Genomic DNA, 14,581 nt, shown 5'->3' with positions numbered 1-14,581 from the left:
TGAAGGAATATTCTCTCAATCAGCTTCTTGCTGTGATAATGGGGTATTACATGATTGGACAATTGTTTGTTTGTTTTTTTGCTAAAGTTGCACCAGTTCTCGGTCATTTCACATGAGATCGTCTGTGATCTTCTCACTGGGTGGGGCTCAGTTGGAAAAAAATGATGTCATGAATTTCTGTGCTCCAATCAGGATTTAGCAATATTTGAATCTTATACAGTTAGGGGTGAATGTGACTGTTTGCTTATGTTGTCTGGCCACTGTCAATCAAATCTGATCTAACCACACCCACTCATACAGACGAAGCAGATTGGCTGAGTTTTTCAGCGTTAAACATAAAATCATACCAAAAGATGTCTTCTTCTTTGATTGTTGCTTATTTAAGTCATGAATACGTAATGTTACGGAGAAATTTGATGAATCCAGGTTTTCAGAGGCTTTAATGATTCTACTTGATTATTGTAGTGAAAATTGTTGATTCAAACACTAAAATTAGCAAAGCATAAAATGTTTCAACAGGTTCACTATGTGGCCAAAAGTACATGGACACCCCTGGTTTGGGTCTGTTTCTCGTGTTTTGTTCTAGGCCTCTTAGCTGCAAGTATGGGACATCTTAATGCCACAGCATACAGTATTTTAGACTAACGCTCTTGTGGCTGAATGGGAGCAAATCCCTGCGGCCAGGTGCAAAAATCTGGTGGAGAACCTGAAAGCAGAAGAGTGGAGGCTGTTATAGCAGCCTATGGGTTTAGAATGAGATGTTCAACAATCACATATAGGTGTAATGTTCAGGTGTCCACACACTTCTGGCCATAAAGGATAGTTAAATTAGAAAATTGGCAGTCTTGCAAAAACGACAGCTCTACAAAAAATCTTTTGAAGATTGTTTTATTAGTATTTTTATTTACATAAATATTTCAGGTGGGTTTGTTGATGAAACAGAGGGACATTATTTCTTCTCAGGTGCCTGGTCTCCAGCCTCCAGTTTGGGTGCGGCCTCTTTGGGCTCTCGGTAGGCGGGGAACACCTCCCAGGGCGTGTTCAGGTCAAACTTCCTGAACTCCTGCGACAGCTCAACAGGTTCCGCCACCACACGCTTCAACTCATCATCATAACGCACCTGCAGAGGGACACATGCTTCAGTTTGCAAGTCGTTGCCATTTAATTAAATGTTTTAATTTTATTTAAAGTAATGTCAGTGTTTTCATGGTTACCGATGATACATTTCAAGGACTAAAAACTGGAAAATATATTTAAAGAAAATCTAAATAAATGAGAAGCTTTTCTTGTCATGACATCCTGATCAAATGATGAATTTTTAAAACAGATGTGAAGTGTTCATCCTCGGACAGAGAGAAGTAAGAAAGATGAATTTGGGTACTGTGTTGAAATGAATAATTCATTCTTTCAAGGAAATCTATTCAGTTTCAACTCAATTTTATATATCAATATTATTATATAGCAGCTTTCATGCAAACACCCAGCCCAAAGTGCTTCACATAGCAAAATTAAAACAACACAGACAAAAAATTAAAACAAGAATAGACAACAATAGAGACAAGACTGAAAATTACAACAATTAAACAATAAAATGTTGAAAATAAATAAAAATCAGTAACATATAATAAAATAAACACCAGGGATAAAAATTAATATTAAAAACAATGATTAAAACTTGAAAACTAAGGCTATAAAGCAGGGTAATTAGCAGACACTCAGGAAGACTCCTTCCTGAGGGCGGGGCTTAAGTAACACAGAGTAGCTTAAATTTCTGAGTTCTCAGACCATTTTTTCACAATTGAGAATGACTTCTGGCTGGAAGCCGAAAAGTCTTGATTCTGAAAACAGTGTCCAGATGACTACGCCTGAAACCTTTTCTACGCTAAGGCTATAACATTACTACAAATTAAAAGCCAGATTTAAAAAGATCCTTTTCCTTTAAAAATACAGAGAGAACTCGCTATTCTAATATCCAGAGGCAGAGAGTTCCAGGTTAGGGGCATAAAAACAGAAGGCACTCTCACTGGTACTTTTATGGGACACATAAGGAACATGGAAAATAAAAGCGGTGGAGGACCTTAGTGATCTGGCTGGAACATAAAATGTAAAAAGATCTCTGATGTAGGGAGGAGCAAGGTCATTTAAAGCTTTATAAACAAGTAAAAGAACTTTTAAATCAATTCTAAAAGATACAGGTGCAGAGCAGTAAGTATTTACGCCATAAATTATTCTCTCTCAGCACAAACTATCAAGGATTTTTAAGCCTTGAGGGAACCCTGAATGTATCATCATGAGCTCAATAAATAAATGAATAAATAAAAATCACAGGATCCAGCAGAGTTTGAGATCTAAAGCGTCTGGGCACAGCGTCCATCCTGTCTGTCTTACTGACAGCCTGCCAATACTACTACATTTATCTTTAGAGGATGCAAATGAATCACACACACTGATGAAGCTGAATAAAGATGACTACTGTACTGAGCGCACGCGCTGCTGGCAGAACTCACCTCTACGTATCCTGAGAGAGGGAAGTCCTTCCTGAAGGGGTGACCCTCGAAGCCGTAGTCTGTCAGAATACGCCTCAGGTCCGGGTGGTTGGCGAAGAACACACCAAACATATCCCATACCTGTATAAAACACACACACACACACACACACACACACACACACACACTTTTACTCTCAGTTATGCAACATCACTGACTATTTTACTGTTATTGTGAAGAAAGAAAGAAACACTGTAATGAATGCTCAGATTGCAGGTTGTGACTCACCTCCCTCTCGTACCAGTTTGCAACCATGTGGACCGGGACCGCAGAGTCCACTGGTGTTAACTCATCTGTGTACGTCTTAATGCGGATACGAGAGTTGTAGCGCAGCGACAGCAGGTTGTACACAATCTGTAAACCGGCACACACACATTATCACTATAAAAACATCCAGACAGCTTGTTTAGATGATATGCATCTTAGATTACCAGGACGGCCCCTGCACATAAATAATTGAATTCTAACCATAAAACATTTAGCTTTAGAGGAGAATGTGAGTGTGTTGAATAAAGACAAATAATGCTTTCCAGTCGAAGTGGGTACAACAAACATACCAACAACGTAGGGATGAATTTATAGTTCAGTGTAAAGTTAAAGCTTTTGACTGTAATAACCGCTGCAACACTAGATAGATGTGTCATGCATTATTAGGCAGCCTTGGGCATTCATTATAACCTCAAGTGATCACTGTTTACTTCATATAGAGCGACAGTCACTTTGAAGAGGTTTGCACTGGAAATGCAATATCACAAATTACAAATTTATCTCCAAACTCACATCTCAATACAATTTTCTCTTCACATTTTTTGATAGTTTAATCACTTTAAAGTTCCACTGTACAACATCCAAGATGTTTTTCTACAAATACAAGGTTCTTCTTACATGTCACCATCATGATATGTTTCTAGGTGTGTGTGTGTGTGTGTGTGTGTGTGTGTGTGTGTGTGTGTGTGTGTGTGTGTGTGTGTGTGGTGTGACAGCAACCTCAAAGCGGTTCTGCCGTGTTGGGATGTCGACAGCAGTCAGGTCAATCATGTTCCTGAACTGGGCGTTGGTGTGGTCCCTCAGGAAGGTCAGCACAGGAATCACTCCTTCAGGATGGATCATCACCTCCAGCTCATTGTAACAGGTCACCTACACACAAACTCATTTTCAAGCCATCTGCATGTTTCTGAAATCTAAATATTAGTATAGTCATTTTAATTGTTATCAGGGGATACATTTAAGACCAGTTTAGCTAAATAGAAAAGCAAACCTGCCAAAAACTGTTTCTGATTTCAGTAGTAGGCCTGTTTTGTTTTTGTTTTTTAAGACCACACCCATATGTTCTGCAACCACCCACACCTGCAAGATTCTCTACTGCACCAGTAGTTAACTGTACCCAGCAGCTGAATGTAAGTAAATGTATGCAAGTGTAAACTAAATAAACTACTTGGATCAGCTGGAAAATGCATCGTCACAAAGCTGAGAACAGGCTGTTTTTTCTGAGCTCATGAAAAGTTGAGATATGTGGTTCTCACAGGACAGTGACGCTACAAACACATGATGATCTTATAGACCATGATGCATTGCTGTAGATTAAACTACCCAACAGTATATAAAGTAGTTAATTAGCTCAACCTTAAACATCTGCAGCAGTAAAATGCAACATGCACATTAATGCAGCAGGAATATGAATCCAGAAACATCAGATATAACAGGAAAACACTGACAGGCAGCATTTTACTGCACAGTGAGGACTTTTACTTTTTATACTGCAAGTACAGTTTGCTGATATTTGTATACCTTTATTTAAATAAGGCTTTTAATGCAGAACTTTTTCTTGTAGTTGTGTATTTTCACAATGTGGTATTAGCACTTTTACTTAAGTGAAGGATCTGAATACTTCTTCCACCACAGACCACACCTTCCCCCCATTATTTACACCTCAGCTCTGATTTACTAAGTGTTGCCAAATAGCACGTAGATACATGTGGCATGTTTTCAAAACACTTCTATTCTATTGTCATCTTGGTTGACTCAAACATTAGGCTACACACTGAGACTTTAAAGCTCCAACACAAACTGCACACTTAAGGTTCTTTGGTCACGCAAGTAGCAAGTGTCACAAGGGGAGTACTCTGATACTCTTATGAGCACATGAACTGACCTGGACCTGCTGGATATATTTGGGCATCATCTCAGACACATACTCCCCAAACGCTGCCAGCTGGTTGTGAGTGACGGCATCCTTGGGCCTGACAGTGGCTGCATGAAGGACAGACGAGGAAAGAGGTTTATAACGACTGAATAACGCAGCGATTGCTCTCCATGACAGACATGTTTCATTTTATTATACTAACAACTCATAATTAACATTACATAATAGGTTGCAGTGTGACACTGTTTATTGTGCTTGAATTTGTGACATTTTTGGTTTTCTGTGATATTTTCAAGCGAATGTGATGTGGAAATCAATCACCCAACAAGTCTTCACACATCAGCAGTGGGTTCTTCAACATTTTGTCTAGTCAGTTTAGATCCAGTTTGTGCCTCTACTGTATTATTACATCTGAAGGATAAATCCTTGACAAGTTTAATCAATGTTTCGACTGTATTTCCAGAACACTCTTCTGACCATCTGGATCAAAAAATGTCTGTCTGCTGCACAATAAAGATTTTTAATCTGTTTCCCAAATTGTGACTTAATTTCTTTATCCAAACAAAGACAGTAGCCAAAAATGACATTGCATTGCACTTTTTGTACAACCCAACAAAAACAATTTAAACATGTTCTTGCATATGGTAAAAGATATTATTGGGGAAATAACATTAATGTAGACAAACAAAACTGATAATACAATTTCTTTACTTTTGGTGAAGACACTCCCCTCCGGCAGCAGGCTGCGGTCCATCAGGACCAAAACCTCACGCCACAAAGAAGTTTATGTCCGTCTGCAGTCGGCCTCATCAACAAGGCCCGGGACCCCCACTGACACTAACTCTCATACCCACCCAACATTATTATTCATATATTCTTGACCTGCGGTACTTGCTTATCTTTCTTTGCACCAAAATACCCAAGCACATTGCTTGTATGTGTAAACCTACTTGGCAATAAAGCTGATTCTGAAACTCATCTTAAAGATCTTATCCTGCCCCAATTGAAACTGGTTCTAATTCTATAAAACTAGAATAAACCAATTGACTCAGAGCTTTTGGGGCCCATGTAGCTCTAGGGCCTCAGGGCAGTTGCCAGCTTTGGCCATTTGGTAATCCAGCCCTGTTGATGATACACGAGAGGCACAAACTGGGGTTTATATGAGTTAGGAAAGAGATCAGTGGTGCAGCCACCCTTTCTGACTGATGGTAAACAAAATATTAGCAGTCTCTGCACCAGTAGTGTGTACTCACGGCTGGTCTCAGTGGTGGAGCTCTGCAGCCTGGTCTGCTGCTGGAGGAGACACGAAGTCCTTGCAACTGGAAAAAAAATGCAGGAGGTAGGAGTCAAAAAGGAGTAACGTTATAAACACGCCACTGAATCCCTTATGAACCTTCACGTAGTTTGAGATCTTCGGGCAGGGGTCTCCTGTCTGTTCCTGAGTCCAGGATGAAAACTAAGGGGGACAGAGCTTTTGGTATCAGGGCCCCGAAGCTCTGGAACAACTTGCCCGAAGACATTAGGCTGTCTGAGTCAGTCTCTTCATTTAAGTCTCTTCTCAAAACACATTTTTATCTGAAAGCAGATCCTGATTTTACCTGAACTGGCTGTTTATTTTATTGCTTTTGTGTATTTTATGTATTTTATTTCTTTATATTTCGTCACTCACTGTGATATTTTATTTCTCTTGTTGTGAAGCACTTTGTACTTTGTTTTGATAAGTGCTCTATAAATACAGTTTTATTATTACTTATTATTACTGACAACTGGAGCTGCAGAGGAACTGGCGTAATGTGAGCAACCAAGAATAAAAAGCAAAGGCTCGTCCTACATCCACTCACGACACTTCTGCACGACCGTTTATGTTGCCTAAATAAACTAATCTGTCGCATTAACAACATAAGCTTTCTATCGTGCCTGTTATTCAATTCCGTGCAGGCTAACGTTAGCGTAAGCTAGCTAGCTAGCTCGAAGGTCAAACCTGAGACATTTGACGGTTGAAAATAAGACAGTGTCGTTTTCAGAGGCAAGCAAAGGCACACATAATTAAATGAATCCCTGCAGCAAACAGTGTGTACAAACCCCGACGAGTTTCCAGTCAACTTACTGTTAAAACTCCTTCCAAGACCTCCGCGGACAAGCCGTACCAACGACGCCGCCATGTTTGCTCTGTAGCCGTTCTTCTTCGGGCAGAGACGCGACTGTTACGGGTCTGTCGCCCCCTGATGGGCCGGAGGAGAAGTAAACACCACGAAAGCACAAGGTGGGTCATGCTGCATTGCCTAATCTTGAGACCCTGTCTCGAAGAGGGCCCCTGCATTAAATATGAAATATTTCCCCTTGAAATGCCATAGAAACCAGTTAGTCCACATCCCCCTAGACTGGTGGGATGCCTCACATTATGTTTGACATTAACTGACATAATTACCAACACAATCAGAATTACTTTAAATCCCCAATTACAATTGCAGGATATGAACCTGCTTTATACAGTTAAAAGAACAGCCCAGTGATATATAAGGGATATTATAGCATACAGTGGTATTCAGTATTCAAATCATTTACTTAAGTAGAAGTAGTGATACCACATTATAAAAATACTCAATTACAAGTAAATGTCCTAAAAGTATTATCAGCAAAATTATTTGTTTGTTGGAATGGGCCCTGTCAGTGTTGTATTATTATATTACTGGACCATTATTATTGATCCGTTAATATGTAAACAGTACTTTAATGTTATATCTGGTTGAGGTGGAGCTCATTTTAAATGCTTAATATACTCTTGGGTAGTAACATTTATAACACGGCATTATATTTTATGCACTGATCAAGTGTTTTGTTTGTAAAGTCTTGATCTGAAAAGTAACTAGTAACTAAAGATGTCAAATAAATGTAGCGGAGTAAAAAGTACAATATTTGCCTCTGAAATGTAGCGGAGTAGAAGTATAAAGTAGCATAAAATGAAAATACTCAAGTAAAGTACAAGTGCCTCAAAACTGTACTTAAGTACAGTACTTGAGTAACTGTACCTAGTTACATATTAAGGAAGTCACATACTAAATAACTGAGTAAAAGTAGCAATACTAAAATGGAAAGATTTTTAACAAGTAAAGGTTACTTGAGTAAGTATAGGCTATCAGTAAACAAATATTAGCAGTAAAATGTACTCAAGTATCAAAAGTAAAAGAACTGTTATTGAGAAGTATGCTACAGTTTAGTTTCGCTGTCAAGTAAAAACCTAGCACTGCCAGTTTTGGGGGTCTTCGTGCTTTCACATCAGCTGAGGAAGGAAGGAAAGGAGTCTTGTGCAGGTTAGACAGTTTTTACGAGTTCCTAAAGGTTGAAATGTTGTAGATACAACAACAATACGACATACTGTAAATACAACAATCATATGATCATACCTCATGTCCAGTGTAGCCACAAACTCTAGCAATATTTCTTAAATGATAAAAAGCAACCATTGTAACATTGTTGATATGTGATTTAAAATTCAGCTCAGTCAAGAATAACACCCAGGTTTTTCACTTCAGGCTTACTCTGTAGACCTCCAAGTTTGTTTAAATTGTCTTCTCTCTGTGCATTTGTACCGATTATAAGAATTTCTGTTTTATCTTCATTTAATTTGAGGAAATTATTACTCATCCATTGTACAATGCTGGAGAGGCAGTTTGTCAAGGGATGTGGGGCATCAGTATCATCTGGCCTTACAGATAAATATAACTGAGTGTCATCAGCATAACAATGAAAATTCACTCCATGATCACAAATAATGTTCCCGAGTGGAAGCCAATTTAGAGCTGTTTCTGACAGACCAATCCAATTGTCCAGTCGGTTTAAAAGTATCCTGTGATCGACTGTATCGAATGCAGCACTTAGATCAGAAAGTACCAGAATGGAAACATTTTTACTATCCGCGCTCACCCTAAGATCATTTATTACTTTTACTTTTCTCAGTACTGTGTCCCTTTCTAAAACCAGACAATTGTTGTCATGCAAGAACTCATCTAACTGTTTAAACACCACCTTTTCCAATATCTTACTTAGAAAAGGCAGGTTTGAAACAGGCCTAAAATTGCCCAAAGCAGAGGGGTCCAGATTATGTTTTTTGAGTAAAGGCTTGACTAGAGCTGTTTTGAGTGCCTTTGGAAAAATGCCTGTCTGTAGAGAACAATTTACAACATCCAATATATCAAAAATAACACTATCCAAAACCTCCTTAAAGACAAAAGTGGGAATGGTTTCCCCGAGAGGCACTAGTGGTCAGATTTTTTTGATTGTCTGCATTTTTGTAATACTAGCTCAGATATTTATAATCTCATTTTCAAAAAATGATGCAAACTCCTCACATTTTGATTGAGGCAGATATGGACTTTGTCATGTGGGGCATAACATCATTAGACTGGTTTCATCTCATTCATATTTTATTTAACACCATTGTCTGTATTTTTAAAGTTATGAGGCGCCATAGGAAAATACGATAAATTGAAATAAAACGTTTATACACAGTAAACGCTTGATTGCTGAATTATGCACTAAAATGTCCTCGTCTTGTTGTGCCACTGCAGTCCAAACGCGACAAGCAAACAACAATTTGATTAAGTGGAGTGCTTTTATTATTATGGTCACAAACAAAAAGTATTGCTATGTTGTCTTGCTTGGGGAATTTGAAAGTGCTTTTGGCTGAAACAGCATGACGGGTTAAGAAAACCAGACAAGGGAATGTTCAGATATTTTAGTTTGCATTTCTTTTTTTACATAATTCTGAACTTCAAAAAAATCCAGATATAAAATGAATATGTTTCAGCCACAAGCAGGAAGTCAGGTAGTCAGGGAGTTACAGGAAATACGTTTCAGGTTTTATGTAATAAGGGTTATAAAAAAGATCCATGATAATATTACTTGAAGTGGCCATTTTTGCTTACTAATATTTTGTGAATTAACTACTCAAACTTTGTAATTTTCCAGCATGAGAATTTGATTTAAAAACGTAGAGGGAAAAACAAGTAGTTTGGCATTTTCTTCCGTGGGTATACATTCAGATGTAGAGGATTGCACAGGGCTCTGAGTCCAGTCTTCCAGCTGCTGCAGGAACATAATGAGGTCCGACCCGCCGCCCTGCTCTCTCAGCTGGACTGTCCACACACCTGCTGGTAGTATTTCCTCAGCATGTCCAGCTGAGCGGAGCGCACCAGGATGTGCGGTCGAACGGTCGCCAGCTTCTGACAGGCTTCCTCTGGAGTCCAGCAGTGTAACTGTCAGCAGAAAAGTGCAAAGTCAAAGTCAACATACACATCGCTACTCACTGACTGACTGAGCAGACAGTTAGGACCAATCGAATCAGTGTTGTAGATTAATAACTTGAAAATGTCAGAATGTCCTGTATCTTGATACCATCGTTACTGTCACCATTATGGCTTTGAAATGAAACAATGACTTTGAGGTTAAGCTGTTAACTTTACATTCATTCTGGGTCAACAGTGTACAACGTGTAGCCCTTTTTGTACAACCAACAACCCTTTCAATGTACATATGTGCATGTCAGTTTTGTTTATTGCAGATATATTATATTGCATTACACTGAAAGGTGCTACTTTTCTGTTCCCTTAGATTATGTGCTAACCATCTACTCTAACTGATGTCGAGGCTGGAGGGCAAACAGCAGGGGACGATATGATAGTGTGACCTCCCCACAGTTATGTACTGACCCGAATGAGGTATGCAGCAGCCAGCGTGGCGCTGCGGGAGCGTCCGGCCTTGCAGTGGACGTACACGCTGGTTCCCTGCTCTCGGTGCTGCAGGACAAACTCCACGCCTCGGTGCAGGTTCTCCAGGCTGGGAACGCCGATGAGGTCAATGGTGCTCAACCTCAGCTGCTCCACCCCTGCAGCCCGCCACTCCTGCAGCCAGCATCAAACACATCAAATCAACCTGTCATTTATGAATGACTGGATTATGTAAAGGAAGAAGCCATCCTCAGTTCATGGGTGGGGTGTAACCAGACACCATGGGTTCATGGCGTCTGGTTACACCCCACTCTGAGATGTAGTATTGCCATGTCCTGGTAAGTGTTAAACCAATCTAACGAACCTAACAATTATTTTCATTATCGATTAATCTGCTGATTATTTTGTCAATTAATGCAACAAAAAAAAAATCACACACAAAACAAACAGTGAATTAATTAATTAATTAATATTATAATTTCCTAGATAGGTATGTCTTCAATTTGCTTGTTTTGTCCAAACAACAGTCCAAAAACCAAAGATATTTAGTTTACTATAATATATGACAAAGATATAATCCTCACATTTAAAAAGTTGAAACTACCAAATGTTTGGCATTTATAGCTTGAAAAATGATTATCAAAATGGTTGGCAATAAATTTACAGTCGAATGGCTAATCGATTAATTGACTATTTGTTTCAGCTACAAACCAATCACCAGTAGTTCATCTGATTTACATCATCTGACCTAAACAGAAGACAGAAATAAAAACCATCTCTTGAGTATCACAAATATATAAAACTGCAAAATGAACACTTGAAAGCTGGCTGATTTCTTGTCTTTCACTTTATCAATACTGTTATATTTCTAAATATTTCTAGTCACGAAGAACTAGTTGCTGCTGGATCACTTTAAGTTTCTAATACACACACACACACGAGATGTTTGCCTGGCTGAATCTTCAACTTAAGTGGAAATACAAGTGAAGTGAACTCACCTCAGCAGAGTTGCAGAAATATTTGGTCTCATACCCTTCATTCATGGTGATAACCCCTCGAACATTTTCTGCTTCTACCAGCTGCAACACAAGAAATGGGAACCATCAGTTCTCAGAGTCGATGACCCTTTTAGCAACTAAGCCCATATTGAAAGATGAGAGTGACAATCATATTGCTGAATCAAGCTATTTAAATACAAACTGTAATACAATATACACATTTTATTTTGATTAAACATTTGATATGTTAACAATTTACAATATATCTTCCAAATGTAAGATTTTGACATTTTACAATGACCAATTTATTTATAATACAGGAGTTGAGCTTAGGACTACAATACCATTCTGAGCAGCAACTATTTTTGAATTGTCCGGCCCTAACTTGTACGCATGTACGTATGTTAGAGAATTGGGTCTGGGCTGCAACTATTATTTCAGCACTACAGGGAATCAAAACAGGATTCACAATTGAGGATTCTATTAAAAGTAATGCCTAAAGAAGGCCTATGAAATATAAAGTGTGAATGACAAATGTACTGTAGAAAGATGCAGGGAACAGAAGATTAATTTACTTGTATAAACCTATTTCCCCAGGTGAACGAAAAAGAAAATAGATTAAACGTTAAGAATGACAAGAACAGAAATATTCGTGGTGGGTGAAAATTATGAAATATAAAAAACAGAGAGTGAAAAGATACTGAGTCATAATTATGAGATAATAAGTCAGAATTAGGGTTATTTTCACAATCAATTAATAAACTGATTATTTTCTGTATTAATCGTTTTGTCACACCTTACAGGAGACCATAGACATGTATTCAAATTGCTTTATTCAGCATCAAATCTTCACATTGGAGAAGCTGAAACCAGCCTGACAAATGTTGACAATGGTTTGTTTTCTTTAAGCAGTTGCTGCTTACTTCTCTGTTGACTAATCAATTAATCAACTACTTTAGTGCAAACCTGAAACTATTATGTCATCAATGTGACCTACTATATCTCATAATTATGGCTTAATATCTAAATTATTTTGACTTAGAATGAATATTTTTCTCAGAGATGGTTCTGTCTCCCATTGGTGATGACTAATCTAATTAAAATGAAATTACAATAGGAGCAAATACCAAGAGCGCAGGCGTATGGCTGGTTTAATTAGTCTGAAAACCCGCGCACATAAAAACCAGGCGCGTGCACGCGACACAAAACAGTATCTGCAGAGGAAAACCATCCTCACGAGGGAGCATTTCTGCTCCGCGTGCACAGGTGACCGCTCGACCCTCCCCACGCGCTCGCAGCTGCTCAACACTTGCTCGCTCGGCAAGTTGACGTTTGACGTTTGACTCTTCTGATTGGCTGGCGGGGGCCGCTTGTCCCGCCTACCATCACGTCTCCATTCAAGGATTACATCCGGTCATGGCCGCGCACAGATCCCGCTGTTGTAGGTGAGTCTGGTCGGTTTTCCCCTCTAAATGCACATTTGGCGTTTATGTAAATATACAGCATATAGCTTGAGAGGCATATAGCGCTTTCCCAGGACGAAAATGCTAACTACGCTAGCATATGTAGCTAACATTAGCCTTGTTATACAGTGTGTCCATGCTTCATAACTTAAACACTTGCAGATGCAGCCGCTGCACAGATTGAAATAAAATAAAAAATTACAGTCAGATTATCACTGTAAAGTTGATAAAACTGAGAAGCCCCCTCCCCGGCCCAGGTAAATGCATGCTGCGAGTCAGGAGGAACTGGTGCTATGCATATTCTGTGCAGATGCTCCAGCAGCTCAGTGAGGTGTGATCTGAGATGTCTTTCCCCTCACACACACATCTCCTGTAGTGATGCTGAGGTCATCTGTGCAGCTGACCCCTGCAAGTGTTAAACACTCAGCATTTACAACTGTCTTTATAAACATGTTTCAGTACAATTTTGTCCATCATTTAGCCGGTAACCAATGTATTGTAGTTGCAAATAGCTGCAAAAGTTGACCCATCCTTTGTCCTGTACAGTGTTAGACAGACAGGTTAGAACAGGTTTTTGTCCAATAAAAAACTGGAATGATGCCTCCAGTCTCACGCCTTTTCTTTCATCCCGAGCCTAGTTCAAAAGCAGCTACTGTAACATCTTAAATTAGAAAACCTTAACAGTATTCAGTTTACACAAACGTTTATATGACTGATATTCTCACTTTATTTGTAAGTTTTCCTGGCAAGGTAGGTCTTCAGAGCGTGGTTGCAGACCAAAGCCCCATTTCCTAAAAGTCCCATTGTAACTCCATGGACTAAGATCATTTTAGCCTGAAGATGATTTTGGGGGAAATGAAGCCCAGTGTGGTAATGACTAATACTGCAAATAATTTTGTATCGCACACAAAGGGCATGTCTTGCAGTAAACCTGTTTAATTCTAAACAATCTGAGGCAATAATGCTCTTAAACATCTCAACATATGCTTACACACAATATACCCAACAGCATATTTAACTAATTAACAACTGGAACAGCTTGCAGTAGGGTTATCATTGTCACTGTCAGTGAACACAGTGACAAAAAGCGGCCGATCAGAAGAAAGTTTAGTCTCAAAAGTCAACTTGCCGAGCGAGCAAATGTTCAAATCAGTTGCGGTTTTGAGACTAATTAAACGCCATGCAGGGGCAGCTGATTAACACCGGCATCACCACCACAACAGAGCGTCTAATAACTTTTACTTTTACATTTATTCTGTGCTTTGAAACGAGAGAGAGAAAGAGACACAGAGCCTGGGGCTCAGTGTGAACTCAAGAGAGGCTAATGTTTGGCCGTCTGACCTGTTTGGTCATGGATCTGAAGGGCAGCGCTCCGAGGATCACAGTCTCGTCCACTCGGTCAAACCACCGTCTGGAAGTCACCTTCTCCAGGACAACATTGTAGGCCAACGTCGGGTAGAAAAGCAGCCTTGCTAACGCTCCGGACATGGCTGAGCTATTTTTGGGGGGGAAAACTGAGCTTTCAAAGTCGGCCAGCTTTACATTACTACAAAATATTATTGTGCGTAGTACACAAGCTGTGTACTCTGACCATGATCTGACTTGTCACCGGTCGGCATGTCTTCTTCTGTGATGTATTTTAAGTTCCTCTTCCGGCAGGCTCTTCCGGTAACAACTCGACTTCCGGCGCGAATCCTTCAGAGTA

At 39.4% G+C, this 14,581-nt stretch overlaps 2 protein-coding genes across 2 annotated transcripts; both read right to left on the bottom strand.

Moving 5' to 3' along the window:
* Window positions 1–872: 872 nt before the first annotated feature.
* On the bottom strand, window positions 873–6,939 carry ndufs3 (NADH:ubiquinone oxidoreductase core subunit S3). The gene is made up of 7 exons (XM_044167067.1): window positions 6,797–6,939; window positions 5,943–6,008; window positions 4,699–4,796; window positions 3,534–3,683; window positions 2,775–2,900; window positions 2,508–2,627; window positions 873–1,120 (listed from the first exon to the last, which is right to left on the bottom strand). The coding sequence occupies exons 1-7, from the start codon at window positions 6,849–6,851 to the stop codon at window positions 950–952; spliced, it is 786 nt and encodes a 261-aa protein (XP_044023002.1). The 5' UTR covers window positions 6,852–6,939; the 3' UTR covers window positions 873–949.
* Window positions 6,940–9,282: 2,343 nt separating this feature from the next.
* ptpmt1 (protein tyrosine phosphatase mitochondrial 1) lies at window positions 9,283–14,525 on the bottom strand. Its single transcript, XM_044167177.1, has 4 exons — window positions 14,218–14,525; window positions 11,414–11,494; window positions 10,398–10,589; window positions 9,283–9,944 (listed from the first exon to the last, which is right to left on the bottom strand). Exons 1-4 carry the CDS (start codon window positions 14,362–14,364, stop codon window positions 9,816–9,818), a joined length of 549 nt encoding a protein of 182 aa, XP_044023112.1. The 5' UTR covers window positions 14,365–14,525; the 3' UTR covers window positions 9,283–9,815.
* Window positions 14,526–14,581: the final 56 nt, after the last annotated feature.

Source organism: Siniperca chuatsi, linkage group LG1, assembly GCF_020085105.1.
Source record: "Siniperca chuatsi isolate FFG_IHB_CAS linkage group LG1, ASM2008510v1, whole genome shotgun sequence".
Taxonomy (NCBI): domain Eukaryota; kingdom Metazoa; phylum Chordata; class Actinopteri; order Centrarchiformes; family Sinipercidae; genus Siniperca; species Siniperca chuatsi.
Note: the sequence above shows the minus strand (reverse complement) of the source record. Positions and strands in the feature narration are given on the sequence as shown.